The sequence below is a fragment of the Chiloscyllium punctatum genome, chromosome 21, assembly GCF_047496795.1.
Source record: "Chiloscyllium punctatum isolate Juve2018m chromosome 21, sChiPun1.3, whole genome shotgun sequence".
Classification (NCBI taxonomy): domain Eukaryota; kingdom Metazoa; phylum Chordata; class Chondrichthyes; order Orectolobiformes; family Hemiscylliidae; genus Chiloscyllium; species Chiloscyllium punctatum.
The window spans coordinates 251,709-276,369 of NC_092759.1; the positions used below are offsets into that span (position 1 = coordinate 251,709).

General features: G+C 48.6%; 1 protein-coding gene across 3 annotated transcripts in view; it reads right to left on the minus strand.

The window, feature by feature from the left end:
- The window catches only part of LOC140492493 (vigilin-like), a 115,938-nt gene that overhangs the window by 29,760 nt on the left and 61,517 nt on the right, over positions 1 to 24,661 (minus strand). For 2 of the 3 annotated variants that reach the window (XM_072591382.1, XM_072591384.1), the window contains 7 exons: positions 24,218 to 24,331; positions 19,637 to 19,723; positions 13,992 to 14,123; positions 7,896 to 8,114; positions 5,558 to 5,779; positions 3,150 to 3,368; positions 1,143 to 1,281 (listed from right to left, as the gene is read on the minus strand). In XM_072591382.1, the coding sequence (XP_072447483.1) occupies positions 1,143 to 1,281; positions 3,150 to 3,368; positions 5,558 to 5,779; positions 7,896 to 8,114; positions 13,992 to 14,123; positions 19,637 to 19,723; positions 24,218 to 24,331 (1,132 nt within the window). The remainder of the gene's footprint in view (positions 1 to 1,142; positions 1,282 to 3,149; positions 3,369 to 5,557; positions 5,780 to 7,895; positions 8,115 to 13,991; positions 14,124 to 19,636; positions 19,724 to 24,217; positions 24,332 to 24,661) is intronic. The other variant, XM_072591383.1, reaches the window with a different exon arrangement.

The following is a 24,661-nucleotide window of genomic DNA, read 5'->3' on the forward strand; positions in this document are numbered from 1 at the left end:
TCAAGCACTCCCCTGCATGTCCAAATCTACTCCTTCAGTCAGTCCACCAAACAGTTCTGCCGCCATTCCTTTCCCTTTTCGTTGCTGTGAAGCCATTCTGTTTACTACACTTACTAACACCGTTGTATCAGACTTTAGATTCCTGGTCCCCATGTGTCATAATTACAGGGTTTGGCCCCACCCTGAAACCGCTAAATGAACATCTATCATCTAAATGAGGCAGATCTCCTCATCAACGTGTGGAAAATCAACCTCCTGGGAGCAGCCCCATTGCCCTGGTGAGAGGTTATTTATAGAGCGTAAACAGGCTCCATTAGGTCACAAACACAGCTAAGCTGCCAAGCCCTGTCTCAGTAGGCCACGCTCATGCTTTAACCTGACAAGGCTGGGAGTTCAAACCCCTTCTCTAGAGACATAACGTGGGCTGTCACTTCTGTGCAGGATGGAGGCTAAGGATTGCAAATTCCCTTCTAAAACCCACTTCATCCTGACTTGGAGCCATATCACCATTCCCTCACGGTTGCTGAATCAAAATCCCTCCCTCACAGCACTGTCTACACCACCCAGACTACTGCAGTTCAAGAAAACAGCTCACCATAGTCAGAGGGAAATGGGTCTGAGTGGGTTACTCTTCAGAGGGTCAGTGTGGACTTGTTGGGCTGAAGGGCCTGTTTCCACACTGTAGGGAATCTAATCTATATATCAGCGTCTCCAGGGCAATTAGAGATGGGCATTAAATACTGGCCCGAAGGTGAGGACTGCAGATGCTGGAGATTAGTCGAGAGTGTGGTGCTGGAAAAGCACAGCAGGTCGGGCAGCATCCGAGGAGCAGCATCAAACAGATTCCTGATGAAGGGCTGTTGCCCGAAATGTCGACTCTCCTGCTCCTCGGATGCTGCCTGACCTGCTGTGGTGCTTTTCAAGCACAACACTCTCGACACTAAATGCTGAACCAGCTGGTAATGCCCACATCCCACAAAACAAAAAGTATGAGAAAACATCGCGACCGTTCGCTTGTCCACACAGTTTGTCAAAGTTGGGCAAAGCATTTTTGAGTGAGATCTACCCGGGGTAAGATCGCATGTGTGAGATCTACTGGCTCCTATGGTCACAGAGGCCCAGTTCATGGACTGGAACAGTACCTTGACTCTCATCCCGCTCAGGAAATTTGATCTGCACGTCATAGTCCCTGGTGATCTGCTGCACCTTGGAGCCCTTTAGTCCCATGACCGCTCGATGAAACCGCTGAGGGATCACGCATTCCAGGGTCACCTGGGCTTCCTAAAAAACAGACAGAAAAGGGTTAAAAAGAATCAGAAAACGAGGCCTTTTTACAGGGGTACTTTAAGTACAAAGTATTCTATATGTTGAAGTATGAGGTTTACTTAGAAGTGGAAGGGTAGATTTTAATTTTTATAGTAGGTAAAAACAAGGACTGCAGATGCTGGAACCCAGAGTCTAGATTAGAGTGGTGCTGGAAAAGCACAGCAGGTCAGGCAGCATCCGGGGAGCAGGAAAATTGACATTTCGGGCAAAAGCCCTTCATCAGGAATAGAGCTGATTGGAATATCAGGAATATTCCTGATGAAGGGCTTTTGCCCAAACGTCAATTTTCCTGCTCCCCGGATGCTGCTTGAACTGCTGTGCTTTTCCAGCATCACTCTAATCTAGACCTTAATTTTTACAGTTTCTAGTTTAGATACTGTAGTGTAGAAGCAGCACTTTTGGAGTACCGTGTGCAGCTCTGGTCACCCTGTCGTAGGAACGATATTACTAAATTGGAGAGGATGCAGAACAGATTTATCAGGATGTTACGGGATTCGAGGGTTTGAGCTATCAAGAGGATAGTCCTTTTTTTTTCCTGGAGTGTAGAGGTTGAGCAGGTGACCTTATAAAGGTCTGTAAAATCGCCCAAATGCCTTTTAAATGTTGCAATCGTACTAACCTCCACCACTTCCTCTGAGAGGCTAATTACAGATGGGCCATAAATGCAACCGTTGCCTGGGCAGCACGGTGGCTCAGTGGTTAGCACAGCTGCTTCAAAGCGCCAGGGACCTGGATTCAAATCCACCCTTGGATTGACTGTCTGGGTGGAGTATGCACATTCTCCCTCCGCGCGGGTTTCCTCCCACAGTCCAAAGATGTGCAGGTTAGGTGAATCTGGCCATGCTAAATTGCCCATAGTGTCCAAGGATGTGTAGATTTGGTGCACTAGTCAGGGGAAATAACTAATGGGTCTGGGTGGGTCAGTGTGAACCTGTTGGGCCAAATGGCCTATTTGCACACTGTGGGACTTCTATGATAAATAACAGTTGCAACCATTACCAGGGATGCCACATCCCATACAAACGTGAATAAATAAATGCTTCAGAAGACAGGGATCTGAACGAAATAGTCATTGTGACATAGAATCCCTACAATGTGGAAGCAGCCCATCTGAGTCCACACTGACCCTCCAAAGGGCAGCTGCCCCTACCTTGTATTTCCCATGGCCAGTTCACCTAACCTATACGTCTTTGGACTGTGGGAGGAAACCGGAGCACCCGGGGGAAACCCACGCAGACACGGGGAGAATGTGCAAACTCCACACAGATAGTCATCTGAAGGTGGAATCGAACCCGGATCCCTGGCACTGTGAGGTAGCAGTGCTAACCACTGAACCACCGTGCCACCCCAGAAGCTGGCCATTTGGCCCATCAGGTCAATGCTGGAAAGTAAAATTGAAATACTGTAATACATTCAATCCTGAATCCACTACCCAACGGAGTTCCCCGTTCAGTGTCTCTCAGTGATGCATTTCTGCCGAGTCAGTAGGTCGCCCTCTCACCTATGGGGGCTGGAACAATGCTGGTCCCCCACTGGAGGCTCAGCCAGGCAATACTGAGGGGCTGCTGCACTGTCCGAGGTGCCTTCTTTCAGATGTTAACCCGATCCCCCTAAACAGCCTGTTCAGCTGGGCACAGCAGACCACGAGGTGCCAAGCGAAGAAGGGGAGTTATTTTCGCCAATGTGTGCCACCATCCCGCATGAGATCCCAGTGTGTGGGATCTTGCTGTGCACGCACCGGCTGTTGCATCTGAGTCCCAGCAAGCCGGATCGCCCCTTGAGGCCATTAGTGGGAAATCTCTCTTCCTTTCCCTTATGCTTACCAGGTCTCCGATGATTTCCTGAATTCTCCGTTTAGCTGCCTCCACACAGTCCTTCGCCCCTTTCAGCACCACCCGGTCACTCTGGACCCCTGTGCGCGGGAAGCTGACTGTCACACCTCCGTACTCCTCTGCGATCTCGCGTAGCACTTGTCCCCTGCGCGCCACAAAGTGCCGGTGATATTTGGGGTCCACGATCATCAAGTCTTCAATCACGTTGTCCTGAGGGAAAAGAGTCGCAGAATTGAGGACACCGCTTAAAGCCGGGGCTGGGTCGGAAGCACTCCTTGACCACTTAAGAGGACCTCCAGGTGGTCTGAGGGGGTGGAGACCTCTCGAATACTGACCCGCTCCACGTGGAACAGCGGGCAATGCAGGATGCATGGCCGCAAAGTCTACGCTGGGAATTTTACCGGGTTCTCTCCACCCACTCCTGCATACCCATCGCATAGAATTCTGCAAGAAGAGGCTAATTTGTGAGCGAGTTTTGAGAAGGTTTGTAGCTCAGGTTGAGGTTCTAGATGTAGGTTTGCTCGCTGAGCTGGAAGGTTCATTTTCAGACAGAGGCTCAGCGAGCAAACCTACATCCAGAGGCAAATTTGTGACCATGCTGGCCAGGAATTAAGCTGTCCAGCCCGACACCATCTTTCAGCTTGCACAGAAACATAAATAATCACTTGATGGGACAGAACATAAACAATGCCAAAAAGAGACACCAAGTCTGCACTTTTTGTCTTCCATGTTTAAGAACTGAAAAACCAACTGAACTGACTAAAGTAAAACCAGGCAGGTAGACTCTAACTGGTCAGGACATTGCCATGGGGATGCAGCTGGGATCCGCTGTCTCAATAAGCCATTCTTGATGGAAACAAAACGCGGTGTGCGTACACATTCCATTTGCCTACGAAGAATAATGGCCTCTGTGTGAATAAATACATGGGGCATGTGCAAATGAATTACTCTGCAAGCCAGACTGATAATCTCAACTTGGTTTCCAGTATAGCTCTTAGTGCTGTCGGAATTATTTAGTAAATGTCAAACAGAATCATATCTAATGTTGCAAGTAATGGTCTGAGTTCCATTGCATGGGTCAGTTGAGCACAGTGGACTTGCAGATGGTCAGAAGGATGTTTTGTTCAGTACAGTTTACCAGGTGCTGGAACATATGGCCAACATAACTGGCATCACACTGGCATTGAAACTCATATACCACTAAACATATTTCTGGCCTGACAGCAGCATCCTGTTAGTGGAGAAGACCACTTGTGTGTTTGCTACAAAACAGCAGCATGACGGATGACTTATTTCACTACTTTTTGACACACCTTCCCCTTTCAGGGTAATCTGAGGGAGCCTTTCAGAAATGGAGAACACGAGGATACAATGAGCAGAATGGAGCAGGCTAAGAATGGTATACAATGGATGCACACAGGCCACACTGTATCTCAGTGAATGCGGTACATGCCTCTGAGTCAGAAAGTCATGGGTTCAAGTCCAAAACTAGGGACAAGGGCACAAAATCCTGACTGCCATTCCCAATGCCAACAGTGAGGGAACTCTCCAGCATTGCCTGATGTACGCAATGTTAAATCAAGGCCCATTACCCCTCAAGGTCGGTCAATGCAAAAGATCTCACAAAAAAAGTATCCTCCCTGCTCTCCTGAACCTCTATTGACACCTCAACCAATACATTGGGAAGACAGCTTCATCGCTATTTGTGACAGCTTGCTTTGCATGAAGTGGGCACGTTTCCTACAAACTAAAACTTCATAGTCTAGAGACTGTACAAGGACATTGGTGAGGCCACTTTTGAATACTGTGTTCAATTCTGGCTCTCCGCAATGGGAAAGATGTTGTTAAGCTTGAGAGGGTGTGGAAAAGGTTTGCAAGAATGTTGTTGGGGTTGGAGAGTTTGAGCTACAGACTGAGAGGCCTGGGACTATTTTCCCTGGAGTATTGGAGGCTGAGGGGTGACCTTGTAGAGGTTTATAAAATAATTAAGGGCATGGATAAGGTGAACAGCCAAGGTCTTTGCCCCAGAGTAGGTGAGTCCAAAACTAGAGGGCATTGGTTTAAGGTGGGCAGGGAAAGATTTAAAAGGGACTTAAGGGCTAACTTTTTCATGCAAAGGGTAGTGCGTGTATGGAATGAGCTGCCAGAGGAAGTGGTGGAGGCTGGCACAATTGCTACATTTTAAAGGCGTCAAGAATGGTATATGAAGAGAAGGATTTGGAGGGATATGGGCCAGATTAATGTAGGATATCTGGTCAGCATGGACGAGTTGGACCGAAGGGTCTGTTTCTGTGCTGTACAGCTCTATGACTCTAAGTGCTTTTGGACGCCCTAAGATTGTATAAAATACAACTTCCTTCCTAACAATGAGGTGAGGATAATTAACAGAGGGAACTTACCAGGTTCTTAATAAGAATCTCCAATTCTTTATGTGCCTGCTTTATTGCTTCTTCTTTTCCGACGATGGTGATGAGCTCTTGGTCCCTATCGTCTGCCGCGGGGAAGATGATGCGGGCTCCCGTGCGGTCTCGCACCCTGCGGATGTTGCCGCCGCCCCTCCCGATGAGAAATTTGTGGTATTCCGGTTTGGCGTGTAGCTCTACAGTGCAGTTGTTGATTTGCTGCAGGAGTGGAGAAGGAATCGAGAACGGAACGCTTGCAATCAGGATAAAAACGAAGAACCGCAGACGCAGGAATCGTGAAAAGCAAAACAGGAGTGCTGGGGAAACTCAGCGGGCCTAGTAGCATGGAGTCATAGAGATGTACAGCATGGAAACAGACCCTTCGGTCCAACCCGTCCATGCCGACCGGATATCCCAATCCAATCTAGTCCCACTGTGGAGAGAGAAGCAGAATTCTGTTTCTCTCTCTGCACTTCCTACATGTACTTAATCGCAAACCTCTCCTGCTGATGACACTGGGAGGATTAATTGTAAAGTTCTACCAGACAAAGCTTGCTTGGACAAGTCCTGTATCATCCTGCTTTACTTTGAATCCTCTCCATTAATCTACTGTACACCCCCATTAATTAAACTAAGGATCCCATACGCTTTCAATCAGCCTTTTTGATGAGTTCTGAGAGACAAGTATGAATACATAGTATTGATTTTTGTTTTGTACTTTCTTGTGGGATGTGGGCCTGCATTTCTTGCCCATCCCTAGTTGCCCTTCAGAAGGTGGTGGTGAGCTGCCTTCTTCAACAGCCACAGTCCTTGTACTGCAGGTCGAACCACAATGCCCTTCGGGAGGGAATTCCGGGATTTTGACCCAGCGACAGTGTAGAAACAGCCAATATATTTCCAACCCAAAAATCACACAACACCGCCTTATCATCCAACAGGTTTATTTGAAAACACAAACTTTCGGACCCTCGCTCCTTCTTCAGGTGTTAGTGAGCGAGCGAGGCTCAGAAAGCTAGTGTCTTCAAATAAATCTGATGGACTGTAACACGGTATTGTGTGATTGTTAACTTGGTCCACCCCAGTTCAACACCGGCACCTCCACAATATATTTCCAAGTCATGATGGTGAACGGCTTGGAGGGGAGCTTTTGCAGGTGAGTGACGTCCCCATATATCTGCTGCCCTTCGCCTTCAAGATGGAAGTGGTCATGGGTTTAGAAGGTGCTGCCTGAGGAGTTTTGCTAAGTTCCTGCGTGCATCTTGTAGACAGTACACATTACTGCTACTGAGCGTCAGTGGTGGAAGGGGTGGATGTTTGTGGGCATGGCACCAATCAAGCGGGCTGCTTTGTCCTGGATGGTGTCGAGCCTCTTGTTGGAGCTGCCCCCATCCAGGTAAAAGATTGGAAAGGTAGTGCAGGGGAGGAGAGATAACTAGACCTGTGTGCACTACCCCTAAGCCGCCAGCAAACAGGTTCAGCACGATGCTGAGTGAAAACTTAAACAAGTGCAGTAATGCTGCTGATAAATCATCTAATTCTGTCTTGGTGCAAATTGGACCTCCGCTGAGATTTTTCTCTGCTTCCTGCTGTATTAAGTTAAAAATCACACAACACCAGGTTATAGTCCAACAGGTCTAATTGGAAACACACTAGCTTTCAGAGTGTCGCTCCTTCATCAGGTGATAGTGCGATACTCTGAAAGCTAGTGTGTTTCCAAATAAACCTGTTGGACTATAACCTGGTGTTGTGTGATTTTTAATTTTGTACACCCAGTCCAACACCGGCGTCTCCAAATCCTGCTGGATTGTATTTGCTATACACTCTGAAGTCCAAAACTGCAGTGGGCCTGGACAATGCTAATTTCTTAAACAATAATGGAATCAGACTGAAAAGGCCACCATGAGGTCAGTCAAAGTGCCACACGCAATCCTTCACATCCCACCATTTGTTGCTTCTGGTAACTGAAACTTCTCAGGAACAAAATAAAAATTATCTGATCAAATATTGTCTCTTCTGTTCTTTTAAGAGTTTAGATTAGATTAGATTCCCTACAGTGTGGAAACAGGCCCTTCAGCCCAACCAGTCCACACCGACCCTCCGAAGAGTAACCCACCCAGGCCCATTTCCCTCTGACTAATGCACCTAACATCAAGGGCAATTTAGCACGACCAATTCACCCTAACCTGCACATGCTTCTTCCTACAGCCTGCCCCTTCAAGATTTTGACCTACTACGTCCTTAAGTGATTCAGTGTCAAATTTTATTGCACAGCCCTTCTGTCTTGCACTTGGGGATGTGAAAGGTGCTATGTAAGTTAACAATGTGACTGGCATACCTTCTCCTCAGCCAGTTGAAGCAGCTGTTTCCTTGCTTTCTCCACTTCCTCGACAGGACCCCTGATGGTGACTTTGTCGCTGCCTGAGCCTTCAGAAGGGAAATGGATGTGCACCCCTCCACATTCCTCCATCAGTGACCGGACCAGACGCCCCTTAGCACCAATCAGAGAGTTGTGCAGTTTGGCAGGGATCAAAACATCCACCTCTTTGATATTCGCCTAAAGCCAACACAACGGCAATTAAAGAGAGACAAACTACACATGTGTGTGCGCGCACACGGATATACTCAAAAATACCATACAGCTGCCAATAATGAACTACTGCATTAAGAACGCATCTCAAAAAGGTATTGAGGAAGGTCCCATGTTCAACTTGCAGAGTGTGCACAATTAGTGCAGGGGTTTAATCAAACTGAGGGCGACTAGAGCAGGCCATTGTCTGAGGTCTCACTGCCAAGACAATACAGTAAATGCATGTCTCAGTGACCAAAATATCAGGGGAGGTGAGAATGTTAGATTGTAACTCCAAATCTCACCAATATCTGCAAAACACCATGTTATACACTGACAGATCAATCTTCAGCAGTACTATACCACAGTGATACACATTGACAGACCTGAATACACCAGTACTATACCACAGTGTCATTCAGTGACAGATCTGTCTCCACCAGTACTATACCCCAGTGTTATAAGTGATAGACATGTCGCCATCAGTCCTGTACCCTAGTGTAAGACAGTGGCACACCTGTCCCCACTAGTACTGTACCCCAGTGTTATACAGTGACAGACCCGTCCCAATCAGTACTATACCCCAGTGTTAGATAAGTGATAGACCTGTCCCCACCGGTACTGTATCCCAGTGTTATACAGTGACAGACCTGTCCCCACCGGTACTGGACACCAGTGTTATACAGTGACAGACCTGTCCCCACCAGTACTGTACCCCAGTGTTATACAATGACAGACCTGTCCCCACCAGTACTGTACGCCAGTGTTATACAGTGACAGACCTGTCCCCACCAGTACTGTACCCCAGTGTTATACAGTGACTAACCTGTCCCACCAGTACTGTACCTCAGCGTTATACTGTGACAGACCTGCCCCAACCAGTACTGTATGCCAGTGTTATACAGTGACAGACCTGTTCCCACCAGTATTGTACCCCAGTGTTGTACAGTGACAGACCTGTCCCCACCAGTACTGTACACCAGTGTTATACAGTGACTAACCTGTTCCACCAGTACTGTACCCCAGCGTTATACAATGACAGACCTGCCCCCACCAGTACTGTATGCCAGGGATATAGTGATAGACCTGTCCTCACCAGTTCTGTATCCCAGTGTTATACAGTGACAGACATGTCACCCCCAGTACTGTACCCCAGTGTTATACAGTGACAGACCTGTCACCCCCAGTACTGTACCCCAGTGTTATACAGTGACAGACCTGTTCCCACCAGTACTGTACCCCAGTGTTATACAGTGACAGACCTGTCCCCACCAGTACTGTACCCCAGTGTTATACAGTGACAGACCTGTTCCCACCAGTACTGTACCCCAGTGTTATACAGTTACTAACCTGTCCCACCAGTACTGTACCCCAGCGTTATACTGTGACAGACCTGCCCCCACCAGTACTGTATGCCAGTGTTATACAGTGACGGACCTGTCCCCACCAGTACTGTACCCCAGTGTTATACAGTGACAGACCTGTCCCCACCAATACTGTACCCTAGTGTTTACAGTGACAGACCTGTCCCCACCAGTACTGTACCCCAGTGTTATACAGTGATAGACCTGTCCCCACCAGTACTGTACCCCAGTCTTGTACAGTGACATATCTGCTCACACCAGTACTATACCCCAGTGTTATACAGTGACAGACCCGTCCCCACCAGTACTGTACCCCAGTGTTATACAGTGACAGACCCATCCCCACCAGTACTGTACCCCAGTGTTATACAGTGACAGACCTGTCCCCATCAGAACTGTACCCGTGTTATACAGTGACAGACATGTCCCCACCAGTACTATACCCCAGTGTTATACAGTGACAGACCTGTCCCCACCAGTACTGTACCCCAGTGTTATAGTGACAGACTTGTTCCTACCAGTACTGTATGCCAGTGTTATACAGTGACAGACCTGTCCCCACCAGTACTGTACCCCAGTGTTATACAGTGATAGACCATTCCCCACCAGTACTGTACCCCAGTGTTATACAGTGACATATCTGCTCACACCAGTACTGTACCCCAGTGTTATACAGTGACAGACCTGTTCCCACCAGTACTGTACCCTGGTGTTATACAGTGACGGACCTGACACCACCAGTACTGTACCCCAGTGTTATACAGCAACAAACCTGTTCCTATCGGTACTGTACCCCAGTGTTATACAGTGACAGCCCTGTTTCCACCAGTACTGTACCCCAGTGTTATACAGTGACAGACCCGTCCCCACCAGTACTGTACCCCAGTGTTATACAGTGACAGACCCATCCCCACCAGTACTGTACCCCAGTGTTTTACAGTGACAGACCTGTCCCCATCAGTACTGTACCCGTGTTATATAGTGACAGACATGTCCCCACCAGTACTGTATCCCAGTGTTAGACAGTAACTGACCTGTCCCCACCAGTACCGGACACCCAGTGTTATACAGTGACAGACCAGCCCCCACCAGTACTGTACCCCAGTCTTATACAGTGACTGGCCTGTCCCCACCACCAGTACTGTACCCCAGTGTTATACAGCAACAGACCTGTCCCTATCGGTACTGTACCCAGTGTTATACAGTGATAGACCTGTCCCCATCAGTACTGTACCCCAGTGTTATACACTGACAGACCTGTCCCCATCAGTACTGTATCCCAGTGTTATACAGTGACAGACCTGTCCCCACCAGTACTATACCCCTGTATTATACATTGACAGACCTGTCCCCATCAGTACTGTACCCCAGTGCTATACAGCGACAGACCTGACATCACCAGTACTGTACCCCAGTGTTATACAGTGACAGACCTGTTCACACCAGTACTGTATCCCAGTGTTATACAGTGACAGACCTGTCCCCACCAGTACTGTACCCCAGTGTTATACAGTGACAGACCTGTCCCCACCAGTACTGTATCCTAGTGTTATACAGTGACAGACCTGTTCCCACCAGACAGTACCCCAGCATTATATAGCAACAGACCTGTCCCCATCAGTACTGTAACCCACTGTTATACAGTGACAGACCTGTCCCCACCAGTACTGTCCCCCAGTGTTATACAGTGACAGACCTGTCCCCACCAGTACTGTACCCAGTATTATACAGTGACAGACCTGTCCCCACCAGTACTGTAACCCACTGTTATACAGTGACAGACCTGTTCACACCAGTACTGTACCCCAGTGTTATACAGTGACAGACCTGTTCACACCAGTACTGTACCCCAGTGTTATACAGTGACAGACCTGTTCCCACCAGTACTGTATCCCAGTGTTATACAGTGACAGACCTGTTCACACCAGTACTGTACCCCAGTGTTATACAGTGACAGACCTGTCCCCACCAGTACTGTACCCCAGTGTTATACAGTGACAGACCTGTCCCCACCAGTACTGTACCCAGTATTATACAGTGACAGACCTGTCCCGACCAGCACTGTATCCGTGTTATACAGTGACAGACCTGTCCCCACCAGTACTGTATCCCAGTGTTATACAGTGACAGACCTGTCCCCACCAGTACTGTACCCAGTATTATACAGTGACAGACCTGTCCCGACCAGCACTGTATCCGTGTTATACAGTGACAGACCTGTCCCCACCAGTACTGTATCCCAGTGTTATACAGTGACAGACCTGTCCCCACCAGTACTGTACCCCAGTGTTATACAGTGACAGACATGTCCCCGTCAGTACTGTACCCCAGTGTTTACAGTAACAGACCTGTCCCCACCAGTACTGTACCCCAGTGTTAAACAGTGACAGACCTGTTCACACCAGTACTGTATCCCAGTGTTATACAGTGACAGACCTGTCCCCACCAGTACTGTACCCCAGTGTTATACAGTGACAGACCTGTCCCCACCAGTACTGTACCCCAGTGTTATACAGTGACAGACCTGTTCCCACCAGACAGTACCCTAGCATTATATAGCAACAGACCTGTCCCTATTGGTAGTGTAACCCACTGTTATACAGTGACAGACCTGTCCCCACCAGTACTGTCCCCCAGTGTTATACAGTGACAGACCTGTCCCGACCAGCACTGTATCCGTGTTATACAGTGACAGACCTGTCCCCACCAGTACTGGACCCAGTGTTATACAGTGACAGACCTGTCCCTGCCAGTACTGTACCCCAGTGTTATACAGTGACAGACATGTCCCCATCAGTACTGTACCCCAGTGTTTACAGTAACAGACCTGTCCCCACCAGTACTGTACCCCAGTGTTAAACAGTGACAGACCGGTCCCCACCAGTACTGTACCCCAGTGTTATACATTGACAGACCTGTCCCCACCAGTACTGTACCTCAGTGTTATACATTGACAGACCTGTCCCCACCAGTACTGTACCCCAGTGTTTTCCAGGGACAGACCTGTCCCCACCAGTACTGTACCCCAGTGTTTTCCAGGAACAGACCTGTCCCCACCAGTACTGTACCCCAGTGTTATACAGTGACAGACCTGTTCCCACCAGTACTGTACCCCAGTGTTATACAGGGACAGACCTGTTCCCACCAGTACTGTACCCCAGTGTTATACAGTGACAGACCTCTCCCCATCAGTACTGTACCCCAGTGTTATACAGTGACAGACCTGTCCCCACCAGTACTGTACCCCATTGTCATACAGTCACAGACCTGTCCCCACCAGTACTGTACCCCAGTGTTATACAGGGAGAGACCTGTCCCCACCAGTACTGTACCCCAGTGTTATACAGTGACAGACCTGTCCCCACCAGTACTGTACCCCAGTGTTATACAGTGACAGACCTGTCCACACCAGTACTGTACCCCAGTGTTATACAGGGACAGACCTGTCCCCACCAGTACTGTACCCCAGTGTTATACAGTGACAGACCTGCCCCACCAGTACTGTACCCCAGTGTTATACAGTGACAGACCTGTCCCCACCAGTACTGTACCCCAGTGTTATACAGGGACAGACCTGTCCCCACCAGTACTGTACCCCAGTGTTATACAGTGACAGACCTGCCCCCACCAGTACTGTACCCCAGTGTTATACAGTGACAGACCTGTCCCCACCAGTACTGTACCCCAGTGTTATACAGGGACAGACCTGTCCCCACCAGTACTGTACCCCAGTGTTATACAGTCACAGACCTGTCCCCACCAGTACTGTACCCCAGTGTTATACAGTGACAGACCTGTCCCCACCAGTACTGTACCCCAGTGTTTACAGTAACAGACCTGTCCCCACCAGTACTGTACCCCAGTGTTTACAGTAACAGACCTGTCCCCACCAGTACTGTACCCCAGTGTTATACAGTGACAGACCTGTCCCCACCAGTACTGTACCCCAGTGTTATACAGTGACAGACCTGTCCCCACCAGTACTGTACCCCAGTGTTATACAGTGACAGACCTGTCCCCACCAGTACTGTACCCCAGTGTTATACAGGGACAGACCTGTCCCCACCAGTACTGTACCCCAGTGTTATACAGTCACAGACCTGTCCCCACCAGTACTGTACCCCAGTGTTATACAGTGACAGACCTGTCCCCACCAGTACTGTACCCCATTGTTATACAGTCACAGACGTGTTCCCACCAGTACTGTGCCCCAGTGCTCTTTCTCATGGTCCTTTGGCTCTCTATCTTTGACCTTCACCCTTCATCAACTCTACCACCATCGGAGCTCTTTGCTTCTGCCCTGTCACTGCCTGAAAGCTTACAGCTCTGTTCCTTGCTCTTTCAAGCCTTCTCCAACTGCTTGAGCTACCACTCCCAACGCTTCCTGTATGTGTGCGTGTGTGCGCTTGCCAATATCCTGCAATATACATTCCAAGCCTTCAGAAAGAAAACAGGTTGTGGAGCTGCCGCAGTGGACAGGGATGCTCCCGGTCTGATGTACCAGCTCGCGCTGAATGGCCAGGATCCGATCCCGGGCAGCTTCACAATTCGCTTTCTTCCCCGTGATGAGGATCACTTCGGAGTTGCTGTTCTCTGTTGGGAGGTCGATCTTGGTGTTTGTTTCTTCACGGATCTGGGAAAGAATGGCAGAGTCAGAGGAAATCCTAAGAGCTTCAGAAATAGGAGCAGGATGAGGCCATTCAGCCCATTGAACCTGCTGCACCGATTCAATAAGATCATGAGGCCATTCAGCTCATCGAACCTGCTGCACCGATTCAATAAGATCAGGACTGATCCACCTTTCCTTCCTGCCACCCACGCCCATAACCTCTGACTTGCTTGTCCATCAGTGTGGAGTTTGCACATTCTCCCTGCGTCTGCGTGGGTTTCTTCCCACAGTCAAAATAATTGCAGGTTAGGGTGAATTGGCCGTGCTAAATTGCCCATAGTGTTAGGTGCCTTAGTCAGAGGGAAATGGGTCTGGGTAGGCTACTCTTCAGCGGGTCAGTGTGGACTGGTTGGGCCGAAGGGCCTGTTTCCACACTGTGGGGAATCTCATCTAATCTAATAATCGATCGAACTCAGCTGAGCCTGCTCAACTCTACGGGATCGGGAATCCCAAACAGTAACAACCTTACAAAGAAGCCATTGGTTCCTAACTCTGTCTTAACTCGTTATTTTGAAACTGTGTTACCTGGTTCTCGACTCTAAACATTTTCTCAGCATTTGCCTTGTCAAGCCCCCTCAGAACTTTCCATGTTTCAAAATGATCTCCTCCTGCTCTTCAAATAAGTACGGGTCAAATGTGCTCAGGTTTTTCTCTTAAGACAAAGCTTTTTCCAAGGTATCAGCCTAGGGATAAGGAACTTCTCAAGTGAGGAGACCAAAACTGTCCACAATACTCCAGTGTATTGTCACCAATACACGACACTGTACGGTTGCAGCATCAGCACTTTTATACTCCATCCTCTTGCAATAAAGACCAAGTAACGCTCATACCGTTTATTATGGTCACCGAGGTGTGGGAGACTCAATCAGTAACAGGGCATAGCAAAGGGGAGCTGAGAAAAGTCGAAGCATGAGAGGAAGTGAAGTCTTTCAGACTCTCATGGAGGTATGTGAAAGGAAAAAGGAGGCTATTCGGCCCATTGATTCTCTGCAGAGCAATGTCGTCAGTCCCATTCCCTGGTTCAACCTGTGTGAGAGATGCTCTAGCTGGGGTTGGGGTTAAGCAAGCGCAGAGGCAAAGGAACCCCCCCTGGAGCACCAGTGGAGGAATGCTCCCCTCCATGTATATCCCACTTTGACCTTGTTGAACTCAGCATCACCCCACCCAGGGACCTGCCAACCTGGTCCCAGTGATACTCCTCTGATTGGGCCCACTTGACCGCAGTTCCAGCAGTGGCCACCATTCCCACCTGGCACCACTGGAGCTACAAGCCTTCCTGCTGTCTCACTGGCTCACTCGCACTGTCTAATGACGGACATGTTCCTGGGAAAGTGGTGAAGGTCTTGCAGGGTTAGGGGTAGGGACAAGCTCCTCCCTGGAATTTGAGCCGGATGTGGTGGTTAGGCCTCACAGCGCCAGAGACCCGGGTTCAATTCCCGCCTCAGGCGACTGACTGTGTGGAGTTTGCACATTCTCCCCGTGTCTGCGTGGGTTTCCTCCGGGTGCTTCGATTTCCTCCCATAGTCCAAAGATGTGCAGGTCAGGTAAATTGGCCATGCTAAATTGTCCGTAGTGTTAGGTAAGGGGTAGATGTAGGGGTATGGGTGGGTTGCACTTCGGTGGGTCGGTGTGGAGTTGTTGGGCCGAAGGGCCTGTTTCCACACTGTAAGTAATCTAATCTAATTGCAGTTGTATATAAGGTGCGAGGATGGGATTGCAACACCTGCACAACATCCAACCCGTGAACTCCCAGACAGCACAAAGGCAAAATCCTTGCAAATGTTTACAATGCTGGGCAGGCTGAACTTTGTTGGGGCAGATAATACTGTATTGCTTGATGGATGAAACCAAGGTGGGTTAGGAATTAGGAACAAGAGCAAGTCACTTAGCCTCTCAATTGCTCGGCAATTCAATAAGATCGTGGCTGGTCTGATTGTTACCTCAACTGTACATTCCCAGCTAACTCTGAGAACCTCTTGCCTCCTTGCTGATCAAGTAGATATCCTGCCTTGCTTTAAAGACTCTCTGCCATCACCTTTTGAGGGCGAGAGCTGCAAAGAGACACAAACCTCTGAGAAAAAAATTACTCCTTATCTTAAATGGGCGATCCCTTATATTGAAACCGTGAGTAGCAATAGGCCATTCATCCCATTGGCTCTGCTCCAACATGCATCAGGTTTCGGGGTGATGGTGGGAATCACTTGTTCATACACAGGGAAAGGGAGATCGGAATCACAAATTCTCCCAACTACGGTGGCTCAGTGGTAAGCACTGCTGCCTCATGGCACCAGGGACCTGGGTTCGATTCCACCCTCGGGCGACTGTCTGTGCAGAGCTTGCATGTTCTTCCCTGTGTCTGTTTGAGTTTGCTCCGGTTTCCTCCCACAATTCCAAAGATGTGCAGGCTAGAGAGGATTGGCCAGACTATGGTGGCCAGAAATGTGCAGGCTAGGTGGATTAGCCATGAGAAATATTGGGTAGGGGTCTGGAGGGGCGGTGATGACTCGATGGGCCGGATGGCCTGCTTCCACACTGTAGGGATTCTATATAAAACAAAAAAAATCATGGCTAGTCTTCTACTTGAACACCCTCTTCCTACACTCTCCCTTGACACTTTCAATCTTTGGAAATCTATTGATCTCTGCCTTGAACATAATCTGATAATAATGCCAGTGTAGAGAGTGTGGTGCTGGAAAAGCACAGCAGGTCAGGCAGCATCCGAGGAGCAGGAAAATCGACATTTCAGGCATAAACCCTTCATCAGCAATTTTTGAAAAGTCCTGATGAAGGGCTTATGCCCGAAACATCGATTCTTTTGCCCCTCGGATGCTGCCTGACCTGCTGTGCTTTTCCAGCACCACACTCTCGACTCTGATATCCAGCATCTGCAGTCCTCACTTTCTCCTCCCTGATAATGCCAGAACCATTCACCGAATGGGGAGTGCCACGGTGCCTGGCGCACTGCCCCCCCCCCCCCCCCCCCCCCGAACCGGCACCCGCATGCCAACATCAGAATCTTTTTCTGCAAAGGCCCAGGGAAGATTGTTGTAAAGGGACAAGGAGAACTTCTTCAAGGACCCGCACCAATCAACCCCGCCGCCCCGTGGCCGAACATTTCAACTCCCGCCCCCCCCCCCCAGCCAACGCCAACCCTGCCAAGAACATGCAGGTCCTGGGCCTCCTCCACCGCTACTCCCTCACCACCCGACACCTGGAGGAACAACACCTCATCTTCTGCCCCAGAACACTTCAACCCCCGGGCATCAATGTGGACTTCACCAGTTTCCTCATTTCCCCTCCCCCCACCTTACCCCAGTTCCAACCTTCCAGTTCAGCACCATCCCCATGACCTGTCCCACCTGTCAATCTGCCTTCCCACCTATCCACTCCACCCTCCTCTCCGACCTATCACCCTTACCCCCACCTCCATCCACCTATTGTAATCTTAGCTACCTTCTCCCCAGCCTCCCCGCTCCCCCCCCCAACCCCTTCCATTTATCTTTCCACCCTGGAGGCTCCCAGCCTTATTCCTGATGAAGCACTTTTGCCCGAAACGTCGATTTTCCTGCTCCTCGGATGCTGCCTGACCTGCTGTGCTTTTCCAGGACCACTCTACTCTAGACTCTGATCTCCAGCATCTGCAGTCCTCACTTTCGCCATCCTTGGAAGAGGATTCGCAGTGAGGTTAAAATCCCAGGCAGAAGTGGGTACTGCGGCTTTTGGCCGAAACGTCAATTTTCCTGCTCCTCGGATGCTGCCTGACCTGCTGTGCTTTTCCAGCGCCACTCTAATCTTGACTCTAATCTCCAGCACCTGCTTCTCCAGTACCCACTTCTGCCCAGTTACGATTGGTTGAGGCTAGTCACTGGCACCAGAATAACTCAAATGCTCTATAGCTACAGTGGAAAATGCTCGGTTCGACTCGCAGGCCTCTGTCCATCACTCATCAATCCCACCCTGTCGTCACATTCTTAGCAGAGGAGCATCAAAGGTAGACAAGTAGGAGGGTGGGAGAACACAACATCAGAAGATGGAGAAGCCGACGTTTCGGATGTAACCCTGTCCACCCGAAACCCAGCGCACCCCTCTCAGGTTCTCCACCTCTCCTGATGCTGCCTGCCTTGCCCAGCCTCCTGCTGGGATTCCCACATCTGCGGTTTTCTTTTTGTCTCCAGCATTCTTGGCATAATCTTACAGAGCTTCCCCTTAAACATATCAAAACAACTCTTTTCAATCCTCGAAGGGCTGGATTCTTTTTTAGTTCTACTCTCTAGAAAGCAAGTATTTTCCATCGCAGCTTCTGTTTTTCTCTTCTTCTGCTAACATGAGAGATTCAAGAGAGAGAAAACACAATTCGGTGGCTTTAGGAACGAATCAATGGGGGGTTGAGTAATTGGAGCTGCACAGACCACTAAACAGGATTCGTCTCCGGCCTGTGTAAAGGCCAGGTGCAGCATTTCAAACAACTTCACTGCCCCTCAGGTAGGGAAGGCATGAGGCAAATAACCCACCCTACGTTAATTTCTCCTCTCAGAAGAAAAACATTACCAAACAAGCGCATTCCCAGACAAAATAAAACCCAAAGAACTGCGGATGCTGGAAATCAGAAACTAAATCAGAAATTGCTGGGAAAACTGAACTGAAGAAGGCTTGCCGGTTTTGAAAGGTTAACTCTGCACTTGCTCCACAGATGTTGCCAGACCAGCTGAGTTTTGCCAGCAATTTCTGTTCTTGATTGAACGTGGGATGGCACGGTGGCGCAGCGGTTAGCACTGCTGCCTTGCAGCACCAGGGACCCGGGTTTGATTCCACCTTCGGGTGACACATCTGTGTGGAGTTTGCTTGCTCTCCCCCGTGTCTGCGTATGTTGCTTCCGGGTGCTCCACAGTCCAAAGATGTGGAGGTTAGGTGGATCGGCCATGCTAAATTGCCCTGTTGTATCCCATGTTGTGCAGGTTAGGTGGATCGGCCATGCTAAATTGCCCATAGTGTCCTGTATTGCGCAGTCCAGTTGGATTAGCCATGGGAAATGCAGGGTTATAGGGAAGGAGTGGGTCTGGGTGGGATGTCCCTCAGAGGGTCAGTGCTGACTTGAGGGGCTGAATGGCCGGCTTCCACACTGTCGGGGTTCTATTTATTCCCCACCCTTAGTTGCACTCAATGGGGGGACTCTCAGATCTTTTGTCTGAACACTGCAGCCTGCGTGGTGAACATGCTTTTAGATGTTAATTATGTTCAGATGATGGGCATTAACTAGGGGGCCACTGAGCTCCTATGCATGGGAAGAGCCCAAAACTGATTGTTGGGCTTGGATGTGTATACATTCGCTTTGTATATCTGTGAATAAAAGCCTACAGGTCATCGAGTCATTGACAGTACCGAAAGAGACCATTCAGCCTATTGAGGCCATGCTAGCTCTCTGCACAGCAATCCAGTCAGCCTTAGGAGAAACCTGCGCACCCCTCTCAGGTTTGTACCTTTTTGATGTTGGCTCCTCCTTTACCGATTATGTTCTTGTGGAACTGCTTGAAGATGGGGATGGAGACTGAGTAGCTGTTCTCAATCTGGGGATGGCAAAGATCAAGAGAAAAGAAAAATGGCTCAGAAGGTGAACTTCTAGTCAAGGTGGGGAATGACACTGTTTGAGATGCACTTTCAGAAGCGTTCACACTACACGAGTTTCCCAGGGAGAGACAGAGAGATAGAAATAAAGTTGATCATTCAGGTTGGGGACCTCTCATCAGGACAGAAATATTCATTCTGTTTCTGTCCTCAGGATTGTACGGCAACTGCTCTGCCCAAGTCTGTAAGAAACTACAGAGAGCCATGAGCACAGCCCACACAAGCCAACCTTCCATCTATTGACTCCATCTGTACATTCCGCTGCCTCAGGTAGGCAGCCAACATCATCAAAGACCCCTCCCACCCCGGTTATGATCTCTTCCAACCTCTTCCATCGGGCAGAAAATACAAAAGCTTAAACGCACTAAAAGCTTAAACAGGCTAAAGAACAGTTTCTACCCCGCTGCTATCAGATTCTGGATGGACCTCTCAAATTTCAAATTTAATGTTGACCTCGCTCTTTGAGCACCTTCTCTGCAGCTGGAACATAGTATTTCTTGCTCTGTCCCATTACCGTAATGCTTATGTACGGTATGAGCTGCCTGTACTGCATGCAAAACAAAACTTTTCACTTCAAGGTTTGGGAGAAGATTTGTAGCTCAGGTGCTCGTTGTTGTGGTTCTGTTCGCCGAGCTGGGAATTTGTGTTGCAAATGTTTCGTCCCCTGTCCAGGTGACATCCTCAGTGCTTGGGAGCCTCCTGTGAAGCGCTTCTGTGCAGTTTCAGAGACAGGCATTTATAGTGGCCTGTCTCTGCCGCTACCGGTTGTCAGTTCGAGCTGTCCGCTGTAGTGGCCGGTATATTGGGTCCAGGTCGATGTGTTTGTTGATAGAGTCTGTGGATGAGTGCCATGCCTCTAGGAATTCCCTGGCTGTTCTCTGTTTGGCTTGCCCTATAATGGTAGTGTTGTCCCAGTCGAACTCATGTTGCTTGTCTTCTGCGTGCGTGGCTACTAAGGATAGCTGGTCATGTCGTTTCGTGGCTAGTTTGTGTTCATGTATACGGATCGTTAACTGTCTACCATTATAGGGCAAGCCAAACAGAGAACAGCCAGGGAATTCCTAGAGGCATGACACTCATCCACAGACTCTATCAACAAACACATTGACCTGGACCCAATATACCGGCCACTACAGCGGACAGCTCGAACTGACAACCGGAAGCGGCAGAGACAGGCCACTATAAATACCGGAGGAAACAGCACAGAAGCGCTTCACAGGAGGCTCCCAAGCACTGAGGATGTCACCTAGACAGGGGACGAAACGTTTGCAAGACAAATTCCCAGCTCGGCAAACAGAATCACAACAAAACTTTTCACTGTACCGAGGTACATGTGACAAATATAAATCAAATCAAAGGCTCCCAATCTTCTGAGTATTTCCAGTATTCTACAGCATACAGTACAGAAACAGACCCTTTGGTCTAACTTGTCCATGCCGACTAGATATCCTAAATTAATCTAGTCCCATTTGGCCCGTATCCCTCTAAACCCTTTACATTCTGATGTGTTTCAAATGTTGCAACTGTAGCTTTCATATCTATAATATTTTGCTGTTAGTTATGTGGTATTAAGAAGCTTGATGGGAAAAAAGCCACAGCCCATTCAGATTTCCCTGATAACTGTACCTTCTGCATTCTGCTATCCTTCTTGTGAATCAGTGTTGCACCTCCCACTGCCTCCAGACGGTTTTTTTACAAATGAAAAGCGTTGCTGCACACAGTTTTCCCAGTGAGAGCCGACCCAAGGTTTGACACAAAGGTAACATAATCTTCTATGGTTTTTCGCTTCCATAATTCCCAGAGAGTTCCCAGGAAACACACAGCGTAGTGGGGGCTCCCAAATTGTGGGCTGTGACACAAAGCGAAATATAAGCTTGAAAAGGGACCTGAGGGGCAAAGGTGGGTTCATGTTATGGAATGAACTGCCACAGGAAGTGGTGGATGCAGGTACAGTTACAACACGTGAAAAACATTTGGACAGTTACATGGACAGGAAATAGGGTGGCACAGTGGCTCAGTGGTTAGCACTAGGGACCCAGGTTCGATTCCAGCCTCGGGCAACTATCTGTGTGGAGTCTGCACATTCTCCCCGTGTCTGCGTGGGTTTCCTCCGGGTGCTTCGGTTTCCTCCCACAGTCCAAAGATGTGCAGGTTGGGGTGAACTGGCCATGCTAAATTGCCCCATAGTGTTAGTGCAATAGTCAGGGGTAAATATAGGGCGGGGGAATGGGTCTGGGTGGGTTACTCTTCGAAGGGCTGGTGTGGACTTGTTGGGCTGAAGGGCCTGTTTCCATACTGTCGGGAATCTAATCTAATTTTAAAAATCATACAAGCCCAGGTTATAGTCCAAAGGTTTATTTGGAAGTACAAGCTTTCGGAGCACTGCTCCTTTGTCAGGTAACAAGTGGGGCAAGATCACAGGACACCACTCGCTACCCGATGACAGAGCAGCACTTGGAAAACTTGTACTTACAAATAAACCTGTTGGACTATAACCTGGGCTTGTATGATTTTTAACTCTGTCCACCCCAGTCCAACAACGGCACCTCCACATCACGAACAGGAAAAGTTTAGAGGGATGTGGGCCAAATGGAGACAAGTGGGATAGTTTTAGTTCGGGAAACTTGGTCAGTATGGACTGGATGGACTCTATGTGAATGGGGTTGCAGGATTCGCCCCTTCTCCTCCCCCAAGACTGTGATCCCACACCAGGAAAAAGATTCAGGAGACATCTGGCCCTATCCCCACCCTGCTCATGTCTCCGTCTCTGTTGTGAGTTCCCATGCATGGTCGCTTCACTGAGTATCAAAGCTGAGCCCTAATTACGCTCCGAGTGGCGAAGCCTCTGGTGCTGAGCTCTGGCCTTCTGAGGACAAACCGAGACTCTGTGCAATGATCTGGTTTGCAACCTGTGCTTCCACTGTTACCTGGTGAGATCCATGAGCCAGAGTTACTCAGACCAACTAAAAGATTTGTGAGTATTTACATTTTTTTTTAACCAAATAACTTTACAGAATTTTTCATCTTGATATGAAGTTGTGGGTGTACTGTAACTTTGAGGGAGCTGAAATTTCTGGCTAGCACAGTGTTCTGAACAAGGTAACAATGAAACATTTGGTCATACAACTACCTAAGAGGTGTGTTGCCTGGATACAAAAACAACTTCAAATTCAACCAATCAGCTTTAATTATGCCCCAGGATACTAAACTCCATTCGAGTTTGAATTTAGTATTTTGACAATATAAAACCAATGAGACAATCCAATGCTTTGGGGTATAAATATCAGACATTTTGGAACAGTTAGTTAGAGTGGCAAAGAGGACCAACAAAAATAGAACAATACAGACTGCTCACAGAACTGCTCTCTTAAAGGTACCTTTAGCTATCAAAGACCCGTGAAACAGAATCCCTAAGAAGTAGAATAGAAAACAGAGGAAAATCTACAGGGGCAGCACAGTGGCTCAGTGGTTAGCACTGCTGCCTCATAGCACCAGGGTCCCAAGTTCGATCCCAGCCTTGGGCGACTGTCTGAGTGGAGTTTGCACATTCTCCCTGTGTCTGCGTGGGTTTCTTCCAGGTGCTCTGGTTTCCTTCCACAGTCCAAAGATATGCAGTTTAGAGTGAATTGGCTGTGCTAAATTGCCCATAGTGTTAGGTGCATTAGTCAGAGGGAAATGGGGCTGGGTGGGTTACTCTTCGGAGGGTCGGTGTGGACTAGTTGGGCCGAAGGGCCTGTTTCCACACTGTAGGGAATCTAATCTCATCTAAGCTGACTGGTTTTGAAAAGTGATTTGTTTTTTTGTAAATTGCAATCAGGATTTTTTTATCGGATCAGTATTGTAGAGGAGAAGTTAAAAGCTAGGTTTAAGAGAAAGGAGTTATAAATAGTTGTTCGTTAATTATTCTCTGTCAGACTTTTAAAAATAAAGTTGTTAATTGTTACTTTACATAATGACTTTTGGGGATAGTTCTTTCCCTCTCGAATTTTAACAGATTACAGCACGGGGTGAATCTTTTCTGTGTTGCTAGCTTAAATTAGCAGAGGGGTTTACCCCGTATCCTAACATATTATATAGTCATCTGTAACATATGAATGTTAATAAACTGCCTACAAAACTTCATGTACTCCACTGCTTTGTTGTGGGAAGCGTCCATGAGCACATTAAAATGAGGTCTTGTCAGAAGCGCTGGGTGAAAGCAGGATTTCAGGGCCTTTCTCCACAACCAGCCGGGTAGGACGGGTGCTGCCTGAGAAGGGATGGGAGGGGAGAAGTGTAGGGATTGTGATAGCGAGCAGTGGTTTGCAAGGAAAACCCAAAGGGTTCTGTATAAAGACACCAGTTTAAGTCAGCCCAGGAGCGCCAATCAATTGTACCAGGTACCACAGTATTAAGGACCAGGGAACTGAGCGGGCCAGAGTGCCACCATCACTTACCAAGTCAGCGATGACTTTCTGCAGGAACTTCCCACATTTCTCCACCTCGTTCTTGGGGCCGCGCAGCTGGACAATGTCACTTTTCTGCACAGGATCTGGGAAGTTGATGATTACCTAGATTGAGAAAAAAGCTACAATTTTCTTTGAAGGCTTAGGAAACCAGAATGGTTAGTTACTCTGGAAACAGTCAACATGAGAACATTGGAATGAAATGGCCATGCATCCCTTCCACCTGTTACACAGGAAAAGCAGACCATTCAGTCCATCCAGCCTGTTACACAGGGACAGGAGGAGGAGACCATTCAATCTAGCCTGTTATACAGGGACAGGGGGAGACCACTCAGCCCATCTAGCCTGTTACACAGGGACAGGAGGAGACCATTCAGACCATCTAGCCTGTTATACAGAGACAGGGGGAGACCATTCAGCCCATCTAGCCTGTTA